General features: G+C 41.6%; 1 protein-coding gene across 1 annotated transcript; it reads right to left on the bottom strand.

Annotated features, from left to right (window-relative positions):
- Window positions 1-340: 340 nt before the first annotated feature.
- Window positions 341-27266, bottom strand: LOC100754285 (calcium-activated chloride channel regulator 2). The gene is made up of 14 exons (XM_035450542.1): window positions 27090-27266; window positions 26138-26275; window positions 24238-24388; window positions 22052-22160; window positions 21173-21332; window positions 19007-19234; window positions 17476-17706; window positions 16129-16306; window positions 15291-15397; window positions 10182-10406; window positions 7392-7662; window positions 5703-5873; window positions 1680-1910; window positions 341-783 (listed from the first exon to the last, which is right to left on the bottom strand). Exons 1-14 carry the CDS (start codon window positions 27264-27266, stop codon window positions 341-343), a joined length of 2820 nt encoding a protein of 939 aa, XP_035306433.1.

Genomic DNA, 27266 nt, shown 5'->3' with positions numbered 1-27266 from the left:
GAGAAACCCTGTCTCAAAAAAAACAAAACAAAAAAAGACTAGCTTTTCTTGACTCAGACTTGATTTTGCCCTTGCCTTCCTTTCAATATTTTTAAAATTTTTTAAAAATTATTTTCCGTAATTGGAACCTTTCTATTTTTAACTCTCCCCCTTAAATGAGTATTATAAAAGTTGGTTTTTTTGGGGGGTTGTCTATCTGCTATGTATAAACCTGAACCATATTATATAAATACCCAAATGCGTTCCAACATAGTGTTGATGTTAATTTGATTTTGTTGGCGTTAGTTTTATTAATGTAAAGGCCATACACATCACCTCAAGGAAGATAGGTACTATTTGTTCATAGCAATTTTGTTACATTGTCTTTCTTTGATTCTCTCTTTTTCTTGTTTAAAGTACAGTGTGCTACAGCAACAACAAGGCAGACGATTGCTATCAAACCTAATGCTACTAAAACTCCTTTCAGTATCAGGTCTTCTCTGTGAAATGTAGGAGCAGACTTTGGGAAAGCTGACAGTGACACCAGGGCAATGTTTGACACAGCTGACTTCAGGGAGTTTTGATCCATTGCTCTCATGGCCACATATACTATGTGGTTTTCTTGCATTTCTCCATCAGGTTCATGTTCAAGTTCCTCGGTGACAATCTTGGGTGAGAATGTAAACATCTCCCTTGTGCCAGCTTGCTGGGGATTTAGTTCTGATGTGTTCACTAAAATGGCATTGTTAAAGTCATCTTGAATCCGCTGTAGACTTTTACTCATTCTTATTTCATAGCTTGTAGCTGAAATTGAAAATACAAATGGGAAAGTTTAGTCACTGAGTAAGTTTTTTAGTTTATTGAAAATGAGTAATAAAAATAGCCACAAAAAGTCAAACCATCAAGAAATATACAACTAGAAAAGCAGTAAATACCAAGTCACAATGCAAAGATTCATGCTAAAATCTAAGCCTGAAGGACTTGGTGCTTTTTGAAAGCAAGATGCAACATAACCAAGATGTCATCCTCCCTACAAGTTATTACATAAATTTTAGGCTGTTTTATTTTAACTGTATCTGGGTCTTGATTTAACTAGTGAAACTTTTTAAAAAGTTTATATGGAAAACTGTTGTGCTATATTTGATCACATTGTGCCACTTTTTTTGTTCTGCTTGGTTTAATAAAGAGCGGAATGGCCAATATCTAGGCAAGAGAGAATAGGCAGGATTTCTGTTGAGAGAAAGGAACTCAGGAGATGAATCAGACATGCAGATTTTGACAGTGAGATACATAGGAAGTTGGACATACATTGTGGAGAAGAGATAACAGCCACAGGACAGAATGTAAACTAATATGAATGGATTAATTTAAATTATAAGAATTAATTGTGAACAAGCCTAAGCTAAGGCAAAGCTTTTGTAATTATTAATAAGTCTCCATGTCATTACTTGGGGGCTGGTGGCCCAAATAAAGACTGACCAGAAAGCTTACTACAGAAAACAATAAAAAATGACCACAGAGAAAGAAAGAGAGAGAGAGAGAGAGAGAGAGAGAGAGAGAGAGAGAGAGAGGAGAGGGAGAGAGAGAGAAGAGAGAGAGAGAGAGAGAGAGAGAGAGAGAGAGAGAGAGAGAGAGAGATACTGTCATACTATCAGTGGAAAGGAGTTATGGCAGTTATGTAACAAAGTCAGCAAACCTACCCTGGCCCTGATCATAGTCTTTCCCAGGCGCTGTCCAAGAAAGGATCACATCCTCTTCGAATTTTACGGCTTCCAGGTCAGTAATTTTGCATGGTGGAAACATGTCAAGATGGCTGCCAACTGGAACTCCCAGCACTGAGAAGGATCCCCCAGAGCTTACTCTACTGAAGCCCCACTGCTCCTTCATGCCTCTTTGGCCTATTTGTTTTGGAGCATTCATTTGAATATTATCTGGAGCACAAAGAGAAAGCCAAATAGCAAATTACAAATCCCCTGAACTGCTTTGACAGATTGTTGAGACAATTATTAGAACAATTGAGTTTGCTGAGTCAATAATGTGTCCATCCATCCATTTATTCCCTACACACATATTCTTTGTGTTGGACTGCTGTGCTATGAATCATACTAAACAGTCTCCCTCATGAGATTTATAGCCATGGCAGTCATATCAGTATATAGATATTTATAAACTGTGATTAATATAGGATAATAAAAACGCAGGGTGCTCTGCAAGGTCACATCATTTAGGGTGGTATTGAGAAAGTAACATTCAAGTTTACCAAGGGCTGAGCTGGTCAGGTAAGGAGTGAGGGGAGAAACATCCTGGGCAGAGAGAACCTTGCATGAAAATCTAGGTTCAGGAAAGCTGCGGGTTAGGGAGACTAAACTTAAAAAAAGAGGGTGGCTATAGCTGCTGCATGCATGCATGCTACCCTGGGATTCAGTCTCCAGCACTATAAACAAACAGAAAGCAGAAAGGCCAAAGAGCAGGTAATAACTGACCTCAGGGATCAGTGTAGCAGGCTTAGGTTTTAATTCTAGTGCTGTGGGGAAGCAGAGATGACAGGATTCATCATGTTGCTTTCTAACAGGTCCCTAGAGAATGGATCAAATGTCAGTAAGCAAGAGGCCACTTAGAAAGAACTATTCAGTGGCTAAGATAAAAAATTACTAAGGACAGCTTATGTTGCAGAGGGTGTGGAGTAAGGGGAACACTCCTCCACTGCTGGTGGGAGTGCAAACTTATACATCTACTTTGGAAATCAGTATGGCAGTTTCTCAGAAAGTTGGTAATCAATCTATCTCAAGACCCAGTGGTAACACTGTTGGGCATATACCCAAAGGATGCTCAATCATACCACAAGGACACTTGCTCAACAATGTTCATAGCAGCATTATTTGTAATTGCCAGAAACTGGAAGCAATCTAGATGCCCCTCAACCAATGAATGGATAAAGAAAAGGTGGTGTATTTACACAATGGAGTACTACTCAGCTATAAAAACCAATGGCATCATGAAATTTGCAGGCAAATTGATGGCACTAGAAAAATGTCATCCTTTGTGAGGTAACCCAGACTCAGGAAGACAAACACGGTATGTATTCACTCATAAGTGGATACTAGATGTAAAACAAAGGATAACCAGACTACAATCTAAAATCCAGAGAAGTTAGGTAACAAGGAGGACCCTGAGAGGGACACATGAATCACCCTGGGAAGGGGAATTAGATGAGATCCTAGGTAAACTGGGGGTGGGGTGGTAGATGAGAGGGCATGGGGGAGGAGAACATGAAGGAATGGGATGGTCAATTCAGGGGATGGATAGAGTGGGAGAGCAATGAAAGAGATATCTTGATAGAGGGAGCCATTAGAGAGAAACCTGCTGCTAGGAAATTCCCAGGAATCTACAAGGATGACCCCAGCTAAGACTCGTAGCAATAGTAGAGAGGGTACCTGACCTGGCCTTCCCCTGTAATCAGATTGGTGAATACTCCAACTGTCATCATAGAGGCTTCATCCAGGAAATGATGGAACAAGGTGCTGAGATCCACAACCAAGAACAAGCTGAGTTCTGGGAACCCAGACAAAGAGAGGGAGGAGGGAATATATGAGCAAGGGAGGTTAAGATCATGACAGGAAATCCACAGAGACAGCTGAACCAAGCTCATGGGAACTCATGAACTCTAGACTGACAGCTGTGGAGCCTTCATGGGATCGCACTAGGCCCTCTGCATGTGGGAGATAGTTGCAAAATTGGTTTCTCTGGTGACCCCTGGCAAGGGGACCAGAATCTATCCTTGGTGCATGAGCTAACTTTTTGGAGTCCATTTCCTATGGTGGGACACCATACTCAGCCTTAATGCAGGGAGGAGGGGCTTGGTCCCAAGTCAACTTAATGTGCCAGACTTTGTTGATTCCCTATGGGAGGTCTTACCCTTTGGGAGGAGTGAGCTGGGGTGGGGAGGCGAAGGAAGTTGGAAGGAGGGATGGGAGGGAGAACTGTGGTTGGGATGTAAAATGAAATTTTAAAAGAGGAAAAGAAAGAGCCATTCAGTAGTCACCGTGAGAGAAGACAGAGGCAGCCTTTAATGCTAACTTCAGGAGGATGCAATCAAGGGCAGTTCAATGCATAATTTGCAGACAGCACAAGCTGATGGTAGATTTGACTGTGGAATGGCAAAAGAAAAGTTGATGGAAGGCATCAATTAGACCCATGTGGGGAAAAGAGAACCAGTTTGACAAGTTGTCTTCTGAGCGCCACACACTTGCTTTAGCATTTACACACTCAATAATAATAATAAAACAAGCAAATATTTTAATAGTAGTTCCTAAAATAGTTTCTAATTGGTGTAATTTGATAGGAGAAGATGGCCAAGGAGCCAGAGACAAAAGGTAAGTTAATGATTCCTCTAAAATGGAGCTAGTTTCAATCATTTGAAAATTATGAATTTGGAGGTTGTGGGTATATAAATGTTATCAAAACTATATGAATTAATAAAGCTATCTAATGATGATTTTTAACTATAATAAATGGTATTAACTGCAAAGTATTTTAAATATCTTGTATTTAGTTCCCCTAGCAAGGTAATGTGGAAGGTGAAATTATCAATACATTTATTGGTAATGAAACCAGAGACACAGAGCTAAGTAAGTTGCTCCACATTGCACAGCAGTAAATGGAGGAGCTGGGCCCAGGCAGTGCCACCCCAGAAGGTAGATGGGAAGAACCTGAGAGGTGGGGGAGTCACATGTCCAGTGTGCGCAAGTGCTTGGGGGCCAGTCCCAGCACTGCAAAATAAAAGCAAAAATAAAGAAAACAAGTCAAAGCCAATGAAGATGGGGGGGTGGCGAAGGACAGCGCTTGTCTCAAATCCTCTATTTTTAGAAATAAAAATTATTAGGAATGGTCCAGAGGCACTGCACAGCATAGCACATCAGATTACTGTTTTGTTTTCACTAACGCTTCCTAACATGAACTAAAATATTATTTTTCCATAGAACTTTTATTTGAGGGGCAGCAGAACCTCTGTTTAGTTGTCTATAATGGACAAGCTCATATTTGGTCAGGAACTCATTTCCCGTGTTTATCTCTAGGGCTGTTTGCATCAAGCTTGCAACTTGTTGCTCTTGCCTAAGTCTCCATAAAGGATATATGAGACCCAATAAATTGTAAGGAATCTCTTTGTCTGTTACTGACTGCAGCCAAGCAGTCACAAGACAGTATTTAGAATAAATTACTAAAACAATGAGAGGATCAATCCATAGGAAATCCCTATTTTCGTTATTGTCTACCACAGATCATTAAGAATTGAAGAAGCAGTCAATTAATAGTGGTTTGAGCATAGTGTGTGTGTGTGTGTGTGTGTGTGTGTGTGTGTGTGTGTGTGTGTTACTGGTGACTGAATCTTAGTTCATGTGAGGCAAGTGCTCTACCACTGAGCTCTAGCTACAGTCCCGAGTATGGTTTGAAAATTTCATGTCTCTCTCAGTTCTTTCCCTTCTCCTGTCTACCTCCCTCTGCCTCTTTATCTCTCCATCTTTTCTCTCTCCCTCCTTCTTCCTTTATCATCTCCCCTCCTATCTCTGCCTAACACACACACACACACACACACACACACACACACACACACACGCACGCACGCACGCACGCACGCACGCACGCACGCACGCACGCACGCACGCACGCACACAACGCACGCGCGCGTTAATATTACATATATTCACAGTGTAAATGGTTCTTACCGTTTGCTATATAACCTGGTACATACACAGCGTGGCTTCCTGGAACAGAGTGGGCTAGGGTGGTTTTGCTGGGACGGTGAAGGACATGCACTGTCAAGCTATATCTACCACTTACAGCAAAGGAGAAAAAATACCTGGAGTAAATTCCATCATTTTTTATAACATCAGCACCTGTGCACATAGATAAAAATTCATCATCAACATGTTATCAGAGTTGATTGCTGATATTTGATAAGTTATTAACTGTTTATCCCTCTTGCTGGAGGGAACAGAGAGGTCTTTGTGCTCACAGATAGGCACTAGGGGAAGCTAGGATTTTAAGCACACCGAGTTGTTCCTCCTAGGAAGGAATGCAAGACCTGTTTTTCACCCAGAAGGCTGGGAGCAGGTGTGCTTTCTAGCCTGGTAACCTTTGTCCTATCTGTGTGGCCAGACCCTTGTCCAGACGCTTATCATAAGTTGGTTTTTCTCAGTCAGTCTATAGAACCTTTCTGTATGGAACTGTCACATGTGTCTCATAAAGGGTTTCACTGTAGTCACGTCTGGCCTTCATTTAGCTTATTTTGTTTCTCAGAGAGATTTGTATGTGCTTTGTTTTGCACACAGGTTTGAGTTAGTAGTCACCAGGAAAGTTTTCATCAGATTGTGTCAGACTAGGGAAATTTGAACCGAGCTGTCTTCTTGTCTCCTGCAGATGGTCTCTCTGTAGGCCTGTGAAGGTCTCAGAGACATCCCTCACCCCTGCAAAATTATTTCTATCTTGGCATATGTTACGGTAGCTACTTTTGATATTATCATGTGATTTAAAATAAGATGGCATCATAATTTCTTCCCGTGATTACTTCATCTCTGAAAAGTTGTTTCTAAAGCTGAACAAGCTGTGAACGTATCACTCTGAATGCACCCAGTGTCATTACACCTAATTCAGAGGCAACACTTAAATCAATCATCTTGACATCTTTCATTCAAATGATCCAAGATAACAACAGAATATATTGTACTAAAATCTATTTTCAACTAAAAAGCTAATAATAATGTCTACAGAAGCAAAGTATTCTTAAGATTATTTATGGACACATGACCACATTTATTCACCCCTTTGAAATAAAATTTGCCTCCAAAAGATAAACTCAAATGCACAAGCATAAATTTTCATGTAAGTTCAAGAGAAGCCTTTGTTTAAGAGCCTTGAATGAAATGCTAAACAGCTTTGGTAGTTGATAAAATAGCATGCAGCTAGTTGATTTCCTCAATAGAGGACACACTACGCTGCCATTTAGAGCAGAAAGAGTTCCCTGAGCTGCAGGCTTTAGTTCCTACCATTGTGCCTTGCTGTTGGAAATGAAATAGAACCCTGTCTAGGGACCAGGGTTTAAGTTATGGATCTGTACCAGGACAGCTTGAAGTTGGATGCCTTTGACCTTGGTTTTATATCTATAAAATGGGTGAGTGGCCACTTCCTCTTTCACCACTCCAGGCCCATCCTTCCCTCAGTTCAAGCAGAGGACCCTTCCCAACAGAGGAGGACCAGTCTGTGATCAAGGGTCCTAGGAGTAGCTGGATTCCCCTTCAGACAAGCTCTCGAGAATCTGATCAGATTGACTAGGAAAGCATCTGGGCTGAAAGGATTTCCCAGGGGTTATTAACACCTGCCTCATCATAGCACAGCGCCATGCTGCTCTTCCTTACCTGCTCCATTATCCAAAAGATGCAGCATAATGGGATCTCCGGCCTCTGGCTCAACTGTTGCCACCACAGTAGCATTAAGAATGGGGTACAGACCCATCCTCACGTTCGCATAAATAATCACCGGCTGAGGAAAGTGGGTGCTGTCTCTTTCCACAAAGGCTTCCACAGTGGCTGGGGATATGGCCAGGCTGGAGGCACGGGAGGTCACTGTCACTTTCAGGGCTTGAGGAGAATGGTGTGTGTTGTTCAGTGTGTAAGTCCAGTGCCCATGCTGCAAAACAAGGTATTGCATTTTGTCAAGCATGAAGACAATAATCAGCACTTTGTTGATGCTGCATTTTTTTTAACTTGCTGAAAATATGTTAGGACAGGTACTGTTAATTAAGTGATGTCTTAACTAATGGTCACTGTTACGGTTAGGCAGCTCCAGAGGGCAAATCCATCCTGAGTTTATTTGAGGACACATTTTGCCTCCTAGTTTTATTACATCATGGCAAACATCACAGCGTCAAAGGACTTTGAAATTATTCCTTTATTGAAAAGAAAGTTAAATACTTTAATTCATTATTATATAAGTTAAGTAGACCATTGTGGTATCCACCGATACTCTGGGCTAATATAACCACACACTTCTTTTGTTCCATGCCTCTCAAGCCCCCGAAATTTCGAAGAACAGAAAGTGCCCACACCACTGTTATAAACAGGTCAGAATCCAAAAGTGCCTATGCCCTGGGATATCCTAAAATTCTGCTACCTATCATCCTGTGATGGGGGAAGTCCTTCTGTGTATATGTTTGCCTTATTGGTTGATAAATAAAGCACTGTTGGCCAATAGGGGAGCAAGTTAGGCAGGACTAGGAGTTGAGGAGGATTTTGGGAAATGTAGTAAGAGACGGAGTCGCCATGTGATCCCCTAAAGAGAGGATGCTAGCAGCTGGCATCCTCAATAAGATGTCCTTATAAAATATATAGATTAATGATTATGGTTGGTAATTAAGACTGAGCTAGCAGATAAGAAATCCTAGTCATCGGCCAGCAGCATTGTAACTAAGACTCTGTGTGTTATTTGGGGCCCTGGTGTGGTGGAGGGGCTCAGGCGGCTGGTGGAAAGAGTTATCATTACAGTCCTGTTTACACAAGCTACCTGGAAGAAACAACACAAGTAAATATTAGAAAGAAACAAAAAGTCTAAGATTTCTATGCAACACAGTGTTTCTTTTTGACTGAGCTGTACATGTCTCTTTTGGTGTTTTTTGTTTGTTTGTTTGTTTTTTGTTTTTTGTTTTTGTTAGGATTCCTCTGTTGCCAGTGTTTCCCTCCTGGAAATAACAGGAAAGAATCCGCAGGAATGCAATCCATCAAGGTGAGACTTGGGGAGGGGAATTTGGTTGCCACTCCTCTCTGGCCAGTCCTTCCTCGATGGGACTCATGAGCTTTGCCATCTCCCAGGGACGACTGCATCAAACACCAAGGTCACCTCTTTCACCGTCTGCCTTTGAACTGATGGCATCACTAGCAGACATGTGGGAGGAACCTCCCGATCGAAAAAATTCTCTCTGGTGTTTCTAATCCAGATGAAGGGGTCAGGCAAGAGAGCAAGTAAGATAGGTGGCGGCCCCTCCCTTTTGTGAGACGAGCACAATGAGTTTGCAGAAAAGTTCACTGGGGACAAAGAAGGAGATACTTTGGAGATGGGGATAAGCTGGGGAAGATGCCAGACAGGAACTGCCCAGCAGCAACCGTAACTTGGCATTTAGAGTTCCAAGCAGGAGGCAGGCGGGCCCCAGGAGGGACAACTGAATGGTGATTGGAGGTCACCAGCTCAGAATCCAGTAAAGGAGCCAAGCTGGGCCAGGTGGAGCATCTGTACAGTCCCAGCACTCGGCAATTTGGGAAGCTGAAGTGGGAAGAATGCTTGAGTCTGAGAGTTTGAGACCAACCTGGGCAACATGGCAAGACCCTGACTTAACAGAGCTAAATGATGGGAGTAGGCAGATAAGGGCAGCGCTTGATTAGGCAGTCAGGACTGAGGGCTACCCATGCCCGCTCCCAGCCTCCGGGGCTCCCCTACTCTCTGTGCTGTCCTCAACAGCACTCGTTGTTTATTTCCTGGCCTCATCGCTCCCCTCTCCTCTCATCACTTACACTCTTAGCCTGCATGCTACTCTCAGGTTCATCCATCTTGAATTACCACAGCCCTGCTTTGTCTTTGAGCCTTCCTCTGTTCTTTTCCTGTGCCCAGAATGCCTTACCCACTTCCAGGTCTCTTGTGTTTCCATAATGATGTCTTCATTGCTAGGGAGCTTCCTTCTTCCCATCTTCACGTATGTTCTAATGGTACCGGATGCTTACTCCTAATCAGGGCATTTTATTCTAAGTGTAAGACCCAGGACAGAGCAGGCACTCAAAAACTCACACACTTTACTAGTCATATTATAATATATATATATATATATATATATATATATATATATATATATGCTCCCAAACATATAGGAAACTATATTTATATGGATACCTCCTATAAAGAAAGATACAGGTTTCATAAAACTGCTAATGCTATAGAGAAACATTGATTTACATTGCGAATGTAACAGTTTTATCTAGTACTTAACACTGTGCATATGCTCTGATTGCTCCTCTTAAATTTTTAGCACTCACAAAAATGTTTTTATGATGTTTTGATGTGTCAGCTCATTTCCTTTACACAATACATTTCAGCATGGGACTCACTTGCAAGCTCTACACTTGTCTGAGCACTGTCAGTTGTGAACAGGCTCCCACACTGACCTTAGCAGTTCCTGGAACCCGAAGGCTAGCTGTCCGGAAGGCCAGATTGATGACAAAGTCACTAGTGTTGTATTTCCTTCCACTAGGATCCGATAATACAATCTCAGGGGGACCGCTGGTCTGCCACATGACTAGGAAAACCGTGTCGTTACCCACAGTTCTATCCACAGTCACAGAGTTCGTCAGTTGGTGCTGGGGTAGCACAGATTCACACACGCTTTCAAGCTGTTGAAGAGAATGTATGAGAAAGTTTCCAGTGAACACATCCCCTTTCCTTCTTTTACCTTGCTTTCATAATGAAAAAATGAATAGGCAAAAGTAGAAGACATTTAATCCTGACATGCCCTATACATATGCAGATCAAAGCAAAATATTGTACATTACACAACTAGTTATAAAAAATACCTTCTTACAGTTAATGTAAGCATACTGAAATATTGGTTTTGTTTGTATGTGATAAGGTCTCGAGTAGCTCAGGCTAGCCTTCAAATGCTGATCCTCTATCTCTAAATACAGGGATTATAGTTTCAGGTTACAGTGCCTGGCTCCACTGTTCATCTGTCTGATTGCTTTCGTTCGATGCTGGGGATTAAACCAAGAGCCTGGCCTGCTGGGCAGATGTTCCACCATTGATCTGTACACCTAGTCCACTCCATTATACTTCAAAACCGCTTATCTCTTCGCCTGTTATCTCTCATGAAAATAAGCATTGGCTTTACAGTGCCAATTGTGGTAATGAGCTCTTAGAAGATTTTGTTTGTTAATACATTTAAATGGTTTTAATATGTATAACTATATCCACATGCTTTTACAAGTTTTAGTAAGAAACTTAAAAAGAAGTTTTAAATTACTTGGTGGTTGCATTTTTGTTTTGTGAGGAAGCGTAATGATACTCTCCTCAGTGGCTTCACTCACATTCTCGTCAACAGTATGAAGTTCTCACCTGCACGTCATCTTTCAGCCTTTTGACATCAGCCATTTTTCGTAGAACAAGGTGATATCCCAAGGTGGTCTTATCTTTATTTTTCTGATGATTAATTGTTTTAAACATCTTTTTATACACCTGTTGGCTATTTGTACATTTCTTTTTTAAAAAAATGTCTGCTTGATCTGTTGGGTATTTGTATGTTTCCTTTTTAAAACTGTCTACTTAGATCTATTGCCCAATTCTTGTTTTTTGTTGTTATTTTGCCTGTCTGTTTGCCTTTTTTTGAAACATGGACTCACTGTATATCCCTGGCTGTCCTGGAACTTGCTCTATAGACCAGGTTAGCCTTGAACTCACAGAGATTCTCCTACCTCTGGAGTTCTGGGATTAAAAGAGGTCACCACCGCATTCAGTTTATTGCTCAATTTTGGGGTATTTTCACTCTTTGCTGTAGAGTAATTGGAGTCCCTCATATATTTTGGATATGTCTATTGTCAGAATATGGTTTTCAAATACTGCCTCCTTCCATGGGCTCTGGCTGCATTGGGCTGATTGTTTTCTCTGATAAGCATCTTTTTAGTTTGATGTGATTCCCATTAATTGATTTTAACCTTTATTTCCCATGCTTTCAGGATCTTATCCCCTGCCCCATCCCTCTCCCAAAAACCCTTGTTCATCCTAAAGTACAAAACTATTTTCAATGTTATCTTCTATGTCAGGTTCACAAGGAAGAATTTGATCTCTGTTCACTTGGGTTTTGAAATGGGTGAGTGATCCAGGCCTACTTTCATTCTTCTGCCTGGGAACATACAATCTTTTTAGCAACATTTACTGAAAAGTTTGTTCTTTATTCACTGCATATTTTTCAACTCTTTTTGTCAAAATTCAATTGGCAATCTGAGCACAGTGGTCCATGCTTCTAATTCCAGCATTGGGGAGGCTGAAGCAGGAAGATTACTGAGAGTTTAAGGCCAGCCTGGGGTAGTGGGCTAGCCTAAAGGATAGTTTTGTATGCAGAAGACTATTGGTGGGCAGAATTTTCTTTAGCACTCTGACTATATCACCAGATCTATAGAGATTCTGCCCAGATGACTACTGTCTGATAAACTGGGAAACCCTTATGTGATATTTATTTCTTTTTTTATCAATCTTCACTTTGTCTTTGACCTTTGAACACTTGATTACAATGACTCTTGGGGCATTTATTTGGCTTCTAGTGATAGGACTATTACTGTCTTTACTGTGCATACAAAATCTGCATGTTAAATATTTTCTGACAATAATTCACTGGGTTCATTGTTTATATCAAGCACATCTTGGCAGGTTTACTCACCATCTGTGAGGAAATTGCACATGAAATTCTGTTTGAAACATTATTCATTCATGTCTAAACTCTTTAAAGTATTTAGACAGAAAAAATTTAATGGTACCTTGTTTAGAGGAACATTTTGTGCCCCCAATCAAATATGTTGTGCTAAATAAAGAGGTAATATAAAACTAAGGATGGTGGCTATGTCTGTAGTTTGAAAATAGAACCAAGCAGATCAGGAGTTCAAAGCCAGCCTGGGCTACATGCAGTCTAATTCATGTGAACCCTGTCTCAAATCAACACACACACACACACACACACACACACACACACACACACACACACACACACACGAGCACATCTACACACACATGTGCATGGCAGGGTAAAGATCTAGAAATTTCTATCTAGAACTTCATGAAATTATTAATATTCCTCATAAAAGTGAGAAGCTGTAAAGCAAGAGTGAAACACAGTGTGGTTTAGGGGAAATTAAAGTAACTGAAAAAAATGAAAATGTAGCTTCTTAGTTTTGTTTTGAACCCTGCTCCACCTCACCTACCCTACCCTGACCTACCCCACCCTACCCTTACCAACCCTACCCCACATTACACTACCCTACCATCCATAACCCACCCTACTCTACATCTAGATGAATTTTTAGTCATTAGGAAGTACTTTCAAACTCAAGAAGTTAGTCACCAAAACACCAAACAATCCAATTAAAAAGTGGGGTACAGAACTAAATAGACAATTCTCAAAGAGGTATCTAAAATGGAGGAAAGACACATAAGAAAGTCATCAGGGAAATGCAAATCAAAACAACTCTGAGATACCATCTTACTCCTGTTAGAATGGCTAAAATCAAAAAACACCAATGACAGTTTATGCTGGAGGGGTTGTGGAGAAAGAGGAACACTCCTCCACTGCTGGTGAGAGTGCCAACTTGTACAGCCACTTTGGAAATCAGAATGGCAATTACTCAGGAAAATGGGAATCAGTCTACCACAAGATCCAGCAATTCCACTCTTAGGCATATACCCAAAGGATGCACATTCATACAATGTGCATACAAAGGACATCTGTTCAACTATGTTCATAGCAGCATTATTTGTAATAACCAGAAACTGGAAGCAACCTAGAAGCTTCTCAATTGAAGAATGGATAAAGAAAATGTGGTACATTTACACAATGGACTATTACTCAGTGGAAAAAACAATGGAATATTGAAATTTGCAGGCAAATGAATGGAACTAGAAGAAACATCCTGAGTCAGGTAACCCAGTCACAAAAAGACAAACATGGTATGTACTCACTCATATATGGATATTAGACATAGAGCAAAGGATCACCAGCCTACAATCCACACTGCCAGAGAAGCTAGGAAACAAGGAGGACCTTAAGAGAGACATACATGGTTCCATGGAGAAGAGGAAAGGGACAAGATCTGAGCAAATTGGGAGCATGGGTGGTGGGGAGGGGAGAGGGAGTTAGGAGATAGAGAAATGGAGAAGAGGAGGGTGAGGAAGACATGAGGGAGCAGGAAGATTGAGTCGGGGGAAGAATAGAGCAGAGCAAGAAAACAGATACCTTAATAGAGGGAGCCATTACAGGTTTAAAGAGAAATCTGGCACTATTGAAATATCCAGAGATCTACAAGGATGACACCATCAAAGATTCTAAGCAATTGTGAAGAGGCTACCTTAAATGTCCTTCCCTAATAATGAGATTGATGGCCTTATATACCATCCTAGAGCCTTCATCCAGTAACTGATGGAAGCAGAAGCAGACACCCACAGCTAAACACTGAGCTGAACTCCTGGAATCCAGTTGTAGACAGGGAGTTAGAAGAAGGAGAAGGGGAGAAGAGGAGGGGAGAGGAGGACATAAAGGAGCAGGAAGATCAAGTCAAGAAAAGAATAGAGGAGAGCATGAAAAGAGATTCCATAATAGAGGGAGTCATTACAGGTTTAAAGTGAATTCTGGCATTAGGGAAATGTCCAGAGAGCTACAAGGTTGACCTCAACTAACAATCTAAGCAATAGTCAAGAGGCTACCCTAAATGCCCTTCTCCAATAATGAGATTGATGACTACCTTATATGCCATCCTAGGGCCTTCATCCAGTAACTGATGGAAGCAGAAGCAGACACCCTACAGCTAAACACTGAACTGAACTCTGGAATCCAGTTGCAGAGAGGAAAGGGGTCAAGACCAGGCTGGAGAGACCCACAGAAACAGGTGACCTGAACAAAGGGGAGCTCATGGACCTCAGACTGATAGCTGAGAAAACAACATAGGACTGTTTCAGACACCCTGAATGTGGTGTCAGTTAGGTGGTCTGTGCATTCTATGGGGCCTCTGGTAGTGGATCAGTATTTATCCCTAGTATACTAATGGACTTTGGGAGCCCTCTCCACATAGAGGGATACTCTCTCAGCGTAGACACATGGGGGAGGGTCTAAGCCCTGCCCCAAATGATATGACAGACTTTGAAGATCCCTCATGGAAGGCCTCACCCTTTCTATGGAGCAGGAGAGGGACAGAATGGGGTGTTTGGGGGAATGGAGGGAGAGGGAACTGGGATTGACATATAAAATAAGATTGTTTCTAATTTAAATAAAAATATGTCAAAAATAAAACAAATTAATACAGAAGTCCTTTTATGGACCTTCAAAGCTGAAGTGGTTGTTAGAGAAAGCAACTCCTAGAAATGAGACACACAGACATGAGGTAAAATGACATTAGGCTCTGGGGACACCAAGAAGCTCATTAGAACCTTCTGCACACAGAGTTACATATTCGAAGGATAATGTGGATGGTGCAGTCCATCGGGTCCACCCCCATCTACACATAGAAGACTGAGGTTCTGACCTGCAGGCTCTGCTGGAACATGTCTCCCATTCCAGAAGAGATTCTACTGAAAGCTTCAGTCATTCTGTTGCAGTGAGATTTATCTGGAATGAAGAACTTTAAACCTCCTGAAACACAAGAGATATAAGACATATAGATAAAAATAAAGATTAAATCCTCTCTAACACACTGTGTCTGCATCAGTGTTTTAGTCTAGAGTTAGTGGGGGGGGTTTGTTGGCTCATCGTGAAGGCTGTCTGACATAACTATGAGGCAAGTGGCCTTAAGGAGGTGATTTTCACTGTCAGTTCATGTACTCTGCCCCCTGCGGAAGAACTCAGTAAATACTTAGTGGGCAGTCTTAGATCCAAACTAATTCCTAAATAATCTAGATTAATTGCTGGTAATTGCATTTATATTCTGACATTTAAAAACCTAATGAATCTTAATTTTCAATGGTCAATTTGTTTGATTATCTTTATGGAATGTAAGATGAATTTACTCTTTGCCTTGTCTAGAAAAAAAGCAGACAAGTACCTTACAATGCTGCTTTTGCATCTACTCTAGAAGTCATGGCAGTTAGTTAATGTGATTTTAGCTTCATAAACATGCATTTTCAGGCTGGTTTAACAAATCCTAAAAATACTATTTTCATTGGAGGTACAAAACTTCAATTATAGAGAAAACATTTTAAAATTGGGAAAATTTTTAGCTAATTTTAGCGGTGATTTGTGTGTTATAAAAGAAATCTTTCCCATTTTACCCCCAATAGAGACATGTAACCTGGCTCTCATAGCTGGGCTTTGAATGTTTGGTTTTAAAGGCATGCTCTAAAAGACGCCTCCTTGGGAGGTTTTACCTGTAAGACGTGATAATTCCTCCAGTTTTCTGACTGTAGAGGAACCCAGGGCAATGGAGTGAATGGTGGATCCGCTGCTCGTCACGGTGGGCAGGCAGTTGTTTATGTGCTCATCTGTGCCGCTGGTAACCAGTATCATGATAGAGCCATCAGCTCTTCCATTCTTCTTCTCAACCACCTGAACACAGACAACCAACCATTGCTTAGAAGGAAGTATGATTCAAATTGTCTGACTAAATAGAGGAATTTATTTTTATGTACAACTGCCTACTGGTGTTGACAACACCTCTTCAAGGTTCCCTATGCTCTATGATCACCTCCATGTTGCTCCTCACCTCACTCTAGCACAGTACATTTGTACAGACTTTGCCATAGAAGATATTGTGCACATTAGGACATGAGACCCTTGCCTCTAAGATCCAGCCAGTGACAAGAAAGAGGGCTGAGAGCAATGGGTTCTCAACCCTAGCTACACCTTAGAATGTGGTGGGAATGTTTAAACAATTCATTGCCACACCCCAGATCAATGACATCAGAACCACAAGATACAAAGCACAGGCATCGTGGGTTTGTTTTTGTTAGTTTGTGTGCCTGAGATCGAACCTAAAGTCCCATGTGCACTAAGCAGGCATTCTACCTCTGAGCCCCATTACCACCTCCTGGTTTTCAATCAGGCAATGTCAGTGGGCAGCTTAGGTTGAACAACTGTTGGCTAGGGTGGCAGCAGTCTTGACTGATGTTTTGTTTTCTACCAGATGTGGACATGTGCATCACAGATACTGATTTAGACCAATTCTTTCTGTCCTGAAACATGTATCTAGTCTTAAGTGTGTGTGTGTGTGTGTGTGTGTGTGTGCTCGTGCACTGGTGTGTGGGTCCACACGTCAGTATGAGTGTTGACTTATTTATACTCTCAGGCCCTCTTGATAGACAGAGACCAAAAATGTTGATTTTTGCCTTGAAACATACAAAGATAACAACAGCCATGGCCAGGGCCACTTCAGAATGAATAGGGACAGTTTGGAAAGGCTCTAGATGATACTTCAGTCCCTTAGCCATGGCCATTGTACTTATTTATTTACTCATCCTTTCAACAAGCAGTTCTTCATCAATTATTATGTTGGTTACTTTGTTGAGCCCATTGAGGGCAATGGGAGTAAGAAATGGGTTGGGAATGATTCATTAGTCTCTAACAGGTGAGGCTGCTGCAACCATACTATAAGAGAACACTCCTTTTCAATAAACAAAAACAACAAGCAACAATGAACAAACACAAAAACCCCTCAAAACCTGAGATTCAAAATAAGAATAAGATAGTGATGACAATTGAAGCTCAGGGAGCCCTACCTCGAAGCCTCTTTTAACCCCTGCGCAGGTGTTCGTTTCCTCTTCAGTGGACACAGTGGTAGGCAGATAGGAAACCAGTAGCCTCCGGTCATTGTCACTGTTAATTTGTTGCAGCTGGGCTCTGATTTCTCCTTTGCTGTCAAAAGTGACGATGCCCACAAATGTGTGGATTTCAACAACCTGCATTAAGTACAATTCGGCCGCTTGCTGCAGTCGAAGGAGTCTGTCTGCCTAGGTCCCCGAAAGAAAAAGACAGAAGCAAGTCACATGTGATTGGTAGACCAAGGATGATGTAATGATTCAATTATTGAAGTGTCTGTTAATTCTTTACAGACATTGTATGGTTCTTTGAGGTACAAAGAGTGGCATAGTGCTAGAATGTATTTTTCAGCTAATTAAATACTCAACACACAATTCCGCTAATGGTGTGTTGGGTGTACAGAAGAAAGAATGCTGAGGAACTAGTCACAATTAAAATGATATACCCTCACCATTTCACTCCAGCTCAGACTTTTAACAACCTATGGCGTCAATTGAGAATAGGTTTATAGTTGATCTATTTGAAATCAGTCCAATGGAGAGAAAACATTACAAAGGGATCTGGTAATTGAGAGATATGGTAGTCAGCAACACCAGTGCCCATCCCTCTGCTGTGGTGACCATTTGCGGCTGGACACTTTGTCTATCAGTGAGCGTGCAACACTATGTTTATTGGTTATTTTAGTTGGTATATGGAGTGCCTTTAATATGTACATGACAGGTACTAATCAAGTGTAGAGATAATGCTACCAACTAATTCACTGAAGTTGCTTTTACTGATGGCTCCGAAGAGAGGCAAGGAGGCAGTCTGCTGATTGTCAATGTCCAGCTGCTCATATATGGCTATGACCTCTGTCTGTGGATATCTCCCTTGTCATTTACACCTACCTCTCACACTTCTCAGGACCCATCACCAATTCAATGTCTCATAGAGACCTCAAACTAGACAGCGTTTTCATTTATTGTCCCCTTCCCAAATACTACTTCTCTTCCAAGCTGGGATGCCACATGGACCTTGAATTCTGCCTCTACCTTTCATAATTATGAGGGCATAGAAAACGTTCCTTCTGTGTAGCTTTGGTTTCTTCTGTCACTGATCACGGGGACTGAGTAGGAACACAGTAACTTTTGTTTTACCATGGAAGTTGTGCCATCGTTCTCAATCACAACCTCTAAAAGTGACTAGAGTGTGACCAGGCAACAGTTTTAAATTGTATGTAGATTTCAGAAATGGGTCTTGGGGGAGAAAAACTATAATTAACAGCAACATGGGGTAGCCAATGGGGTTAGGGATTCCGTGTGAGTTTCACTTATCTCGCCTTCTCAATCTCTGGGCCCCATTCTGAGTTTGTCCTATCTACTTCCCAAGCAAATAAGATCATCTTGGACTCTTTAAAATCTTTTGTGCCTTCCCCTATCATACTTTGAGTAAAATAAAGCTAAAAACCTGATGGGGGGAATTGTTTTTAATTCTTTGGAATCAGTGTGTTACCTCTGCCATCTTCCTGGACACATCTATCACTAAGCAGATGACTTTGTCCCCAGCTTGCAGGAGGGAGCATGTGGGAGGGGGTGGAAGCTCAGCTCCATGCACAGGGGGGCTGTGACTGATGTCATCAGAGTCTGCAATGATGTCCCAGGTGCTCCTGAGGCTGCACATTCGGTTCTGCAGGTTTGGGGCCTCACGGTTGTGGGTACTCGAGTTACAGAATTCAACAACCTGGAAAAGAACAAAGCTCCCTTCCCAGACCAGAGACACTTCTCATTCTCCATGGGCCACAGGTAAAAAAGTTGACAGAGTTGAAAGCAAGATCACATCTTCCTTTTTTTCAAAAGTGACAGTAAGTTTGCAGATAACTCTTGACACCTTTTGCTTGAAATAGTAGCACCCTATGGTCACAGAAGCAATCTCTCGTAGAAGTGTGTTTGCACTGAGAAAACAGAGCAGACTGTGTATATATACCTTAGTCTTAAACAGAACAGCCACCACTCCTCCCTTGCATGGTGTTGTGTTAAAGAAACACCATAAGAGATGTTATCCTGGCCAGCCCATTCTTTGGAATCCCATTATGTGACACTCTATCTTTTCTACAGGTCAGTCAACATATATTGATCTAGTTCAAATATTGGTCTTTGTGAGGTTAAGACAAGGGCAAAACAACTTAAATCAACTTCCTGAAACCCTTTTCCCATTTGGAAATCTAGATGTAATTCATTTAATGATAACCAACCTATGCCAGCACCCCCCTTTAGAGTTACAGTTTTTGCAATGCAAGGGATTGCCTCTCTATTCTCAGTGGTTCTGGCCGTACAGAGGACAGATACTTCAGAGAATAAAGCCAGGGAGATAAGAGTTTGAAAGAAATGTATAGGTTCCTGGCCCCAACTCTGATTCCATAGAGGACGAAGCTTAGCTGGGTAACACCTGCTTAGTTTTTCAATAGAGGGGGTCAGGAGCAGCTGCTTCGTTTAGTGCTTTTTATCCCTATATTTCATGATTGTAGCAAGGTGGTTTTTAAATTTTTGTGACTGGATATGTTTGAGTGAGTTTTTCAAGAGGTTACAAAGATTTTATCTAATCACAAATAACATGGATCAAATATCTAAAACTGGGTTCAGGCCAGATATGGAAGTTATAAATTAAAAACAGAACGGATAAAGGCAAGAAACATAAACAGTCATGTTCACATTGCAAAGGACTCCTACCGTTGTCTAAAACCAGGCTGAAGAAACAAATTAGCAAAATGAAGGAAAGAAGGACAAAAGATGGGAGTGAAGGATGGAGAGAGGGAAGGACGGAGGGAGAGGCAGGAGGAAGGGTACAGGGAGGTAGTTCCAATGCAAGCAGGGCTGGTCAGCCATGGAACAGGGAGAAACTCCAGAAAGACATGTGCCCGCCACACTTGCAGCCCAGCAGAGAGAAGATCTACAGATAATGACTTTCAGGTCTTTGGAAAGTACAATAGACAAACGAAGCCACACAGGCTGGTTCCATTAAACCCAACAACTAGCCAACTCCCTCCTTTCTGACTCTATGCTTTCTCCTAGTGTAAGGTTCTGGTGACAGTTTGGCTATATATGTGACATGAACTGACCAGAGAGAAATCCTGCAATATTCTTAAATATCAGCTTTAAAATGAATTTACACATTCATCTCTTGTGAGTTAATATGAAATAGTACTTGACAAGACTTAGGTGCAAAGCTGAGGGTCAGTTCACTTCCCTGGGCTAGCTTGTCTGTCTTTTGAAATTCTAGATTTTTTTTTCAAAACAAAGGAAAGAGAGCCTCAAGTGAGAGGACTATCATTATTTGTTCCACCACTCTTGCAAACCTCATACCTCTTGCTCTGAAATGACACAAGAAATGAATGCCACAACATGGGCAGCTCACTTTGTGGCATCCAAAGTCTTCTTGTTGGACACTTCCTGGAAAGTGGGCTTTTGCTTTTAAAAACAATCTGTATTAGTTATCATTTGGGGGAGACAGATTTTATTTTTGTTTTTAATATGTAGGATAAAGACTAAATTAACTGTAGACCCCCAGACTCTAGTATAATGACTCTTAATTGTCCTAAGTTTTACATACTTTAAGCGTATCTGTGTGTCTTAGAAAGACGTGGTAGCCTATAGAAGTCCATTGTTCCAAGGACATACTTACAGAAGATAAACTTTGCATGAACATTATTGATCCAGTTGCATTCTGGGTGCTGTTGTAGATGAATGTGCATCCCTCTCTGAAAAGTTTGCTAATGATACAGTTTTCATGGGGACAAAGGCCCTTTTCACACACAAAAACTCCAGTGATGTCAGACGAACACCTAAAAAATGGAATGAGAAACTAGGAATTAGGTATTTTTTAGAAATACGTATTTTTCCTGGATTATCTTTTCTAATAGTTTGTTTCAGGGATTATAGTTTAGTTAACATGTATAAGCTTTAAAAAAAATGTTCTTGGGAAGTTTATTAACTTACTCTCCAATACACTCTCTCCAATTTATTTTAAAGCCTTGAATTGGATGAGTGAGCAGAAAGAGGACAGTGGCAGGAACGTAACTTTTTATGGTTTATAGAGGAAGCTGAATGAAGATGGTGAAGATCACAGCTTTTCACTGTTCATATTTGAATCACATAAACATTTGCCCATTTTAAACTTCAATAAAAATTAAGAATGAAAACAAGAATTTATTTCTTGCTAATATTTACTTGTCACTAACTTATTTTTATTTCTTATTTTTTCTGTCACATCATAACTAAGTCAAGACAAAGATGCCTACACTTTCTTATTTATCATTTCATGTTTTACCCTTTTGAGAACAAGATCTCACTAAGGAGCCCTGGCTGACCTGGAGCCCACAGTGTGGAGCAGGCTGACCTTGAATTTGTGGCACACCCTGTCTCTCTAGTGTTGAAATAATAATAGCATGTGTCAATGTGTCCAGCCACTTAGTGTAAAAAAAATTCTAAAGCCCTTCTAGTTTTTGAAAAACTCGGTATACTCAATCAGTAGTCAATTTTAAACATGAGAGAAAGCACTGACCTTGTGACTTGAATTTCATTCTGGCCATTTATGTAGAACGGCTTGTCGTTGTTGTATTCGTCAAACACACCCCAGCGGAGATGGGCCCATTCATGGACAAACACCCTGCCTGTAGAAGAGAGAGTTGCGGCTTTTTGAGCGCCTAAAATCTCAGCAATGGGCCTTGCTAATCAACGTAGACATAGTAACCTGACTACATTCTTATTCCAAACAGTTGAAGGCGGAGTTTTTGCCACTTTCCTCACTCTTCCTCTAGCGTCACAGGAAGGCAGCAGGAAAATGTTTGCTTGCATGACGGTGAGGCACCCTGCGCTGTTCTCCTCCTGGCTCAAGCGGTCTGACAGCTTCTCCTTAGCTTCTTGCGTGCAGCCCAGCAGGTTCAGGACTTAGAGGGAAGGCGAACATCATCTCAATTAAATAACGTTTCCAAGTTTAGTCTGGGCCTAAGCATGCCTGCTCTCCTGTGGGCCATTCCCGGTGTCTACATCAGTGACTGAAAACCAGAGTCCAGGGAAGGAGGAAGGATCTGAAAAGACACAGCATCCCCTCGCCAGCCTCCACGCGCCTTCCTCCTTACCCTGTTTCCTAGTCCTGGTCCTCGGAAATCCTCATTGTTAACGTCACATCTGTGACAGATTTACCTTGTCGTCTCCTATCTTAGATTTCATTCCAAGTTCAGCTCAGTAGTTAATTGTTCTCCGTGGAAGCGTTTCGGTCAACGCCATTCCCAAACCAAAGCACACGTTCATTTTTTCTGAATTAGTTCAGGTTCTGTAACTCAGGGACTGCCTGCCTGCTGCACTGACTGGCTGGGGCACGTTGTGCAATGTTTGCATCTAGGGAGGAAACGGCCACCCCTGAGAGTAATAAGGGAACGCATGTGTCAACTCATGAATCTAGAGATGCTGATGAAGTCTTACGCAGGGCCAGACAACGTCACCCTCATGGTTAGTTGCCAGATAGGGGGAAAATCCAATCTTTAAGAATTTTATAAAATATCCTATGATATATTGCTTTACCCCCTGCTTGCTAAGCAGGAATAACAAAATCTACTTAGTTTTAAATTTCATAAGAAAATAAAGATCTTTGAAAGGCCCTATTTAAAATTCAACCAGAACTGAAGTCACAGATTGGAGTTAGCACCAGGATGGCTGACTTGTTCTCACTAGTGTCTCCCTCAGACCTCACAGATGGCCCACCGTCTGCAGGCTAGCGACTGTCACCTTCTTCCTCAGTGCCCCACGCCAGTGTCTGACCACAGGCAGACATCTGTAGGGCAGTCCGTTGCTCCTCGCCACCCTCTTGCCTAACCCAGAGCCATGGCCTCCCCTTTCCACAACCCGCCTATTTCCCAATGCCTTCCTTGTTCTTCACGCCACCTGCCCTTGCCTCTTGACTTTTACTTGGCAGCCAGCCATGCAGAACTCCTTTCTGGGATACTCAGCACTTAGGGCCACTCATATTTCATAAGAAAACATTTTAAATGAAATTGGCAGAGCATTTGGGCATGGGAAATCCTGGTTGCTTGTATTCTGGGCTCTGGGCCTTTCTATCTTGCTGCCTCAACTCCAGCCTGCTGAGCACATCCTGCAGCACCCCCATGTAATGAGCTCACCCCTGCAAATGAGCTCACCCCTGCAGCACCCCCATGTAATGAGCTCACCCCTGCAGCACCCCCATATCCAGCCTCTCCTTCATCGATTCTAGCCAGCCCAGATATGCACACAGACAGTTCCATCTTCTGAGAATGATACGGCCCTCAGTGGGGACTTGATGATGTAGACATTGTACAATGCTCCCATCACCTGGTTGTTAGGTGCATGTTGGCATTTCCCTCCCTGCCCAATTTCTGCCCTGTCAGTGGGTCTAATGCTTCCCTCAAAAGCCTGGGGTTCCTCTTCGTACTCTCTTTTCTTTCCATTAATCAAAACGTTGTTAAGCTCTCTTTTGTGAGACTTGTTCTTGGCTCAGTTGTCTTCACTGAATTCTCAGAGCTCTGCTCTATGCCTAACCTGGTTCGTGGTCTTCCGGCTCATTCTGTTACTCTCTTTCCATGTGCACTTGGCCTGCCTCCCCCTCCAATGGGAAGGCATTGACAGGTGAGGGTTTTATGAGGCCATATCTGTGCCAAACACAAAACGTTGTGTTGTCACACACCGTTTTATGATTTTATGGTCAGCACTCACCTCTTGAGCCATATCCTGCCGCTAGCTCATCATTTAGTAGGAAGTTGGGAGTGAAATGGATGTGCTTCCCCTCGTCTCCACACCCTCTGTGCTGTAGCGTATATGGGTCATCCCCGTGTTCCCCATTCTGCTCAGTCACTATGACATTTGCCTAAATTAAAACAAATACATTTTAAATAAATTTGAGCTATAATTTTGCTGTAATTATACATGATTTCAAGACAGATTAAAGGCAAAAGGAATGCCTTGAAGTTAGAGTTAAGATATTCTGACAGCTAATTGTTAGCTAAATTCTTTGGCGCTTTCAGAAAGATCACCTTTAGAAGTTTAGCCAGATTTCATGGAACTTCTTTCCATCCTTTATTACCTTCCCATTCTCCAGAACAAAATATTCTCAGACATCAACATTGTTAAATTATGATATCATCGCACTGTAAAAGCCATATAATCAAGAACATTTGATAGTATTTACACATCATCCAGGACTTGAGAGTAAAGAGTTTCAGCTGTTTTCAGTCAGCTGTGTTTATTCTGTCAGTGTGGGCAGCAGGACATTGTGCAGGAGGTCTCTTCTGTACAGAACTCAAAACATTGTAGCCCCATCTTTCATTTCTATGGCCAGATAGATCAGTATCATTCACTAAATGCTTCCTTAACTGACATTATGATGTTTGTGCCCAAGACATTTGATCTTATAACATATGCTGTACTTATACCTCTCATAGGGAAAGGGCACCACCACTGACTTCTTAGTTGGACTGAAGGACAAGTTCATTAATGTAATCTTTGTAGAGACTACATAGCTTGGTGCAAACAGTATAGGTTTTGAAGTTAAATAGATGATCAGTAATTATTATTTGCATGGAACATAGTTATTAATTTTTGATTATAACAACTAACTTGAGGCTGCATAGACTTAAGGGGAGCTTAATAAACACTAGATTTCCCCCAGTTAGTTCCAGTTCCCTACTTATCTTTGTGCCAAGTGCTTCTATCTGATGAGAAGTCAAGTGTTTTGTAAGCCTCTCAGCATCTTCACGCCTTCGGGCAACAATCTACACTGCTAGGCCATTCAATTTCTGAGAGAATCTTCAAGGGAGAGCTAACAATTAAAATAACCTGAGGAAATTTAAACCAGGTGACACAGATCTTTAAAAATGACACATTTTCCCATGCTCCATCTATCCTGATGGCACCATAGCTACAGACACCAAGCCTATTCCATTGCTGAAGTCCCAAGTTCTCCTCCAGGCTCTGATACAAGCCCTTCCCTCTATGCAATGGACTCTCATTCATAATCATTTTCAAAGTGCTTTAGCATCTATTTTTATAGGTGCATGCCAGTGAATATTTACATATCATTTGCAGTTTAGTAGTGTTCTTCATGGTTAGAAAAGAAAATGGAGCCACCTGCCCCTCTTGGATCAGCATGCTGGCCTTAGTTAAAGGCAAAACATGCTCATTTACAACATGGTTGCATTTTTACATTCATGGATGGCTCTTCTCATGGACTTGACTGTTCCCAACACAATGACAAGTGAAGATCACCAGAGTCGGATTGTGCTGCTCCCTGCTCCCCCTCAGCAGGATAAACCCAATTCCTTTTCCTTGACTAAAAACTGAGCCAGGATCTTGTGCATCCCAGATAGAGATGTCCTGGGAGGCAGATCCAGCAATGGCACATGATTCAGTTTTTGACTGAGTAATTTACACTTATTATGTTTCCATTTTTCTTTTTCATAGTTGTTTATTAAGCTCTATGTGGTAAAGTCCACATACTTTCTCAGGAATACTCTTCCAAGTTGCATAGCTCTGTCCCAGAAACAACGACAAAGTCTATTTTGAAAGTACTCACCCTTAAGTTGAATCAGGCTCTTTTAAGAGCCTCCCAAATCCTTACCTTTTCATAGGATTCTTGCTTTATTTTGCTGTAATTATGAGCTGTCCAAGTAGCGGGTACTAAAATCTGAATATTTCTGAAAAACACTCTTCTCTTGGTAGCATTGAACAGATAAAAGGAAGCTTCAGTTATCATCTCCTATAACCAAACAGAAGGAACATGGCCACATGTAAATCCTTGTTTCTCTGATGACACTTAAACAACAGTGAAAAACAGGTAAACAGATTTTGAATGACCCTCTGAAGGTTTTTTTGGAAAACACATTGAATGGCTTACCTGAAAGGGAATTTTAGCACACTGATTATGTGTCGGGGCTTGCCCTTGTGACTTCCCCAAGTTTGAGAAAGGGTTTTAAGCTTTTACTGGACACATCTTTATGTCACACCTATGGGCATGTTCAGGCCTGTGCCTTTTGAGGATATTATTTTCACTTTAAGCAATACCTAACAAAGAGACTCTTCGGCAATGATCCTCCCTAACCATGCTAAAGTAAAAACATTTATTTCATAGAACATTGGGAGAAAACAAAGAATTGTTCTCTCTGGCGGCCTGTATAGATTCTCTCACTTGAGAATTCTCCTTCTTGAAATGAGATATCACAGGACAGTCTTAACTTGCACTTCCACACCCCTGTGTCATCAAACATCTGGCTTTCTTTCACCATAACCAACCTTCGCTTCTCTAAGCTGTTCTCCAGAGAACAGTCACCTGTGAAACACCTTTGAAATGTCCAAATCCTAAAGCCAACAGAAGCTAACTAATGAAAAGTCAAAAGAAGGCTCTATGAGTACAGACTACACACAACTATGTGATCTAGCCAGAGTACGCACAATCATGCGTACTTGTCTCTGTACTGCTCAAGTTCAAACCTGGGGGGGGTGTTTACTTCCTAAACATGGTAACAGGTCTGTACTAATGGGCTAGTGTTATCGACTGCGTAATTGCCACTCACCTTAATGTTTGTAATCAGGTCCAGATTCTCAGGTACCTGAGGACTGATCGCAACAAGCAATCCATCGTACCCATTGTCTTGAAGCTTCAATCCGGCTCCTAGGATTGGACTCAGGGCAAATAGAAGAGTCACAAGCTTCAGTCTGCAGACAGGTGCTGTGCTACTCCTGTGGGCCAT

Source organism: Cricetulus griseus (genome assembly GCF_003668045.3).
Source record: "Cricetulus griseus strain 17A/GY chromosome 1 unlocalized genomic scaffold, alternate assembly CriGri-PICRH-1.0 chr1_0, whole genome shotgun sequence".
Taxonomy (NCBI): Eukaryota; Metazoa; Chordata; class Mammalia; order Rodentia; family Cricetidae; genus Cricetulus; species Cricetulus griseus.
This window is presented reverse-complemented; position numbering and strand designations above follow the sequence as displayed.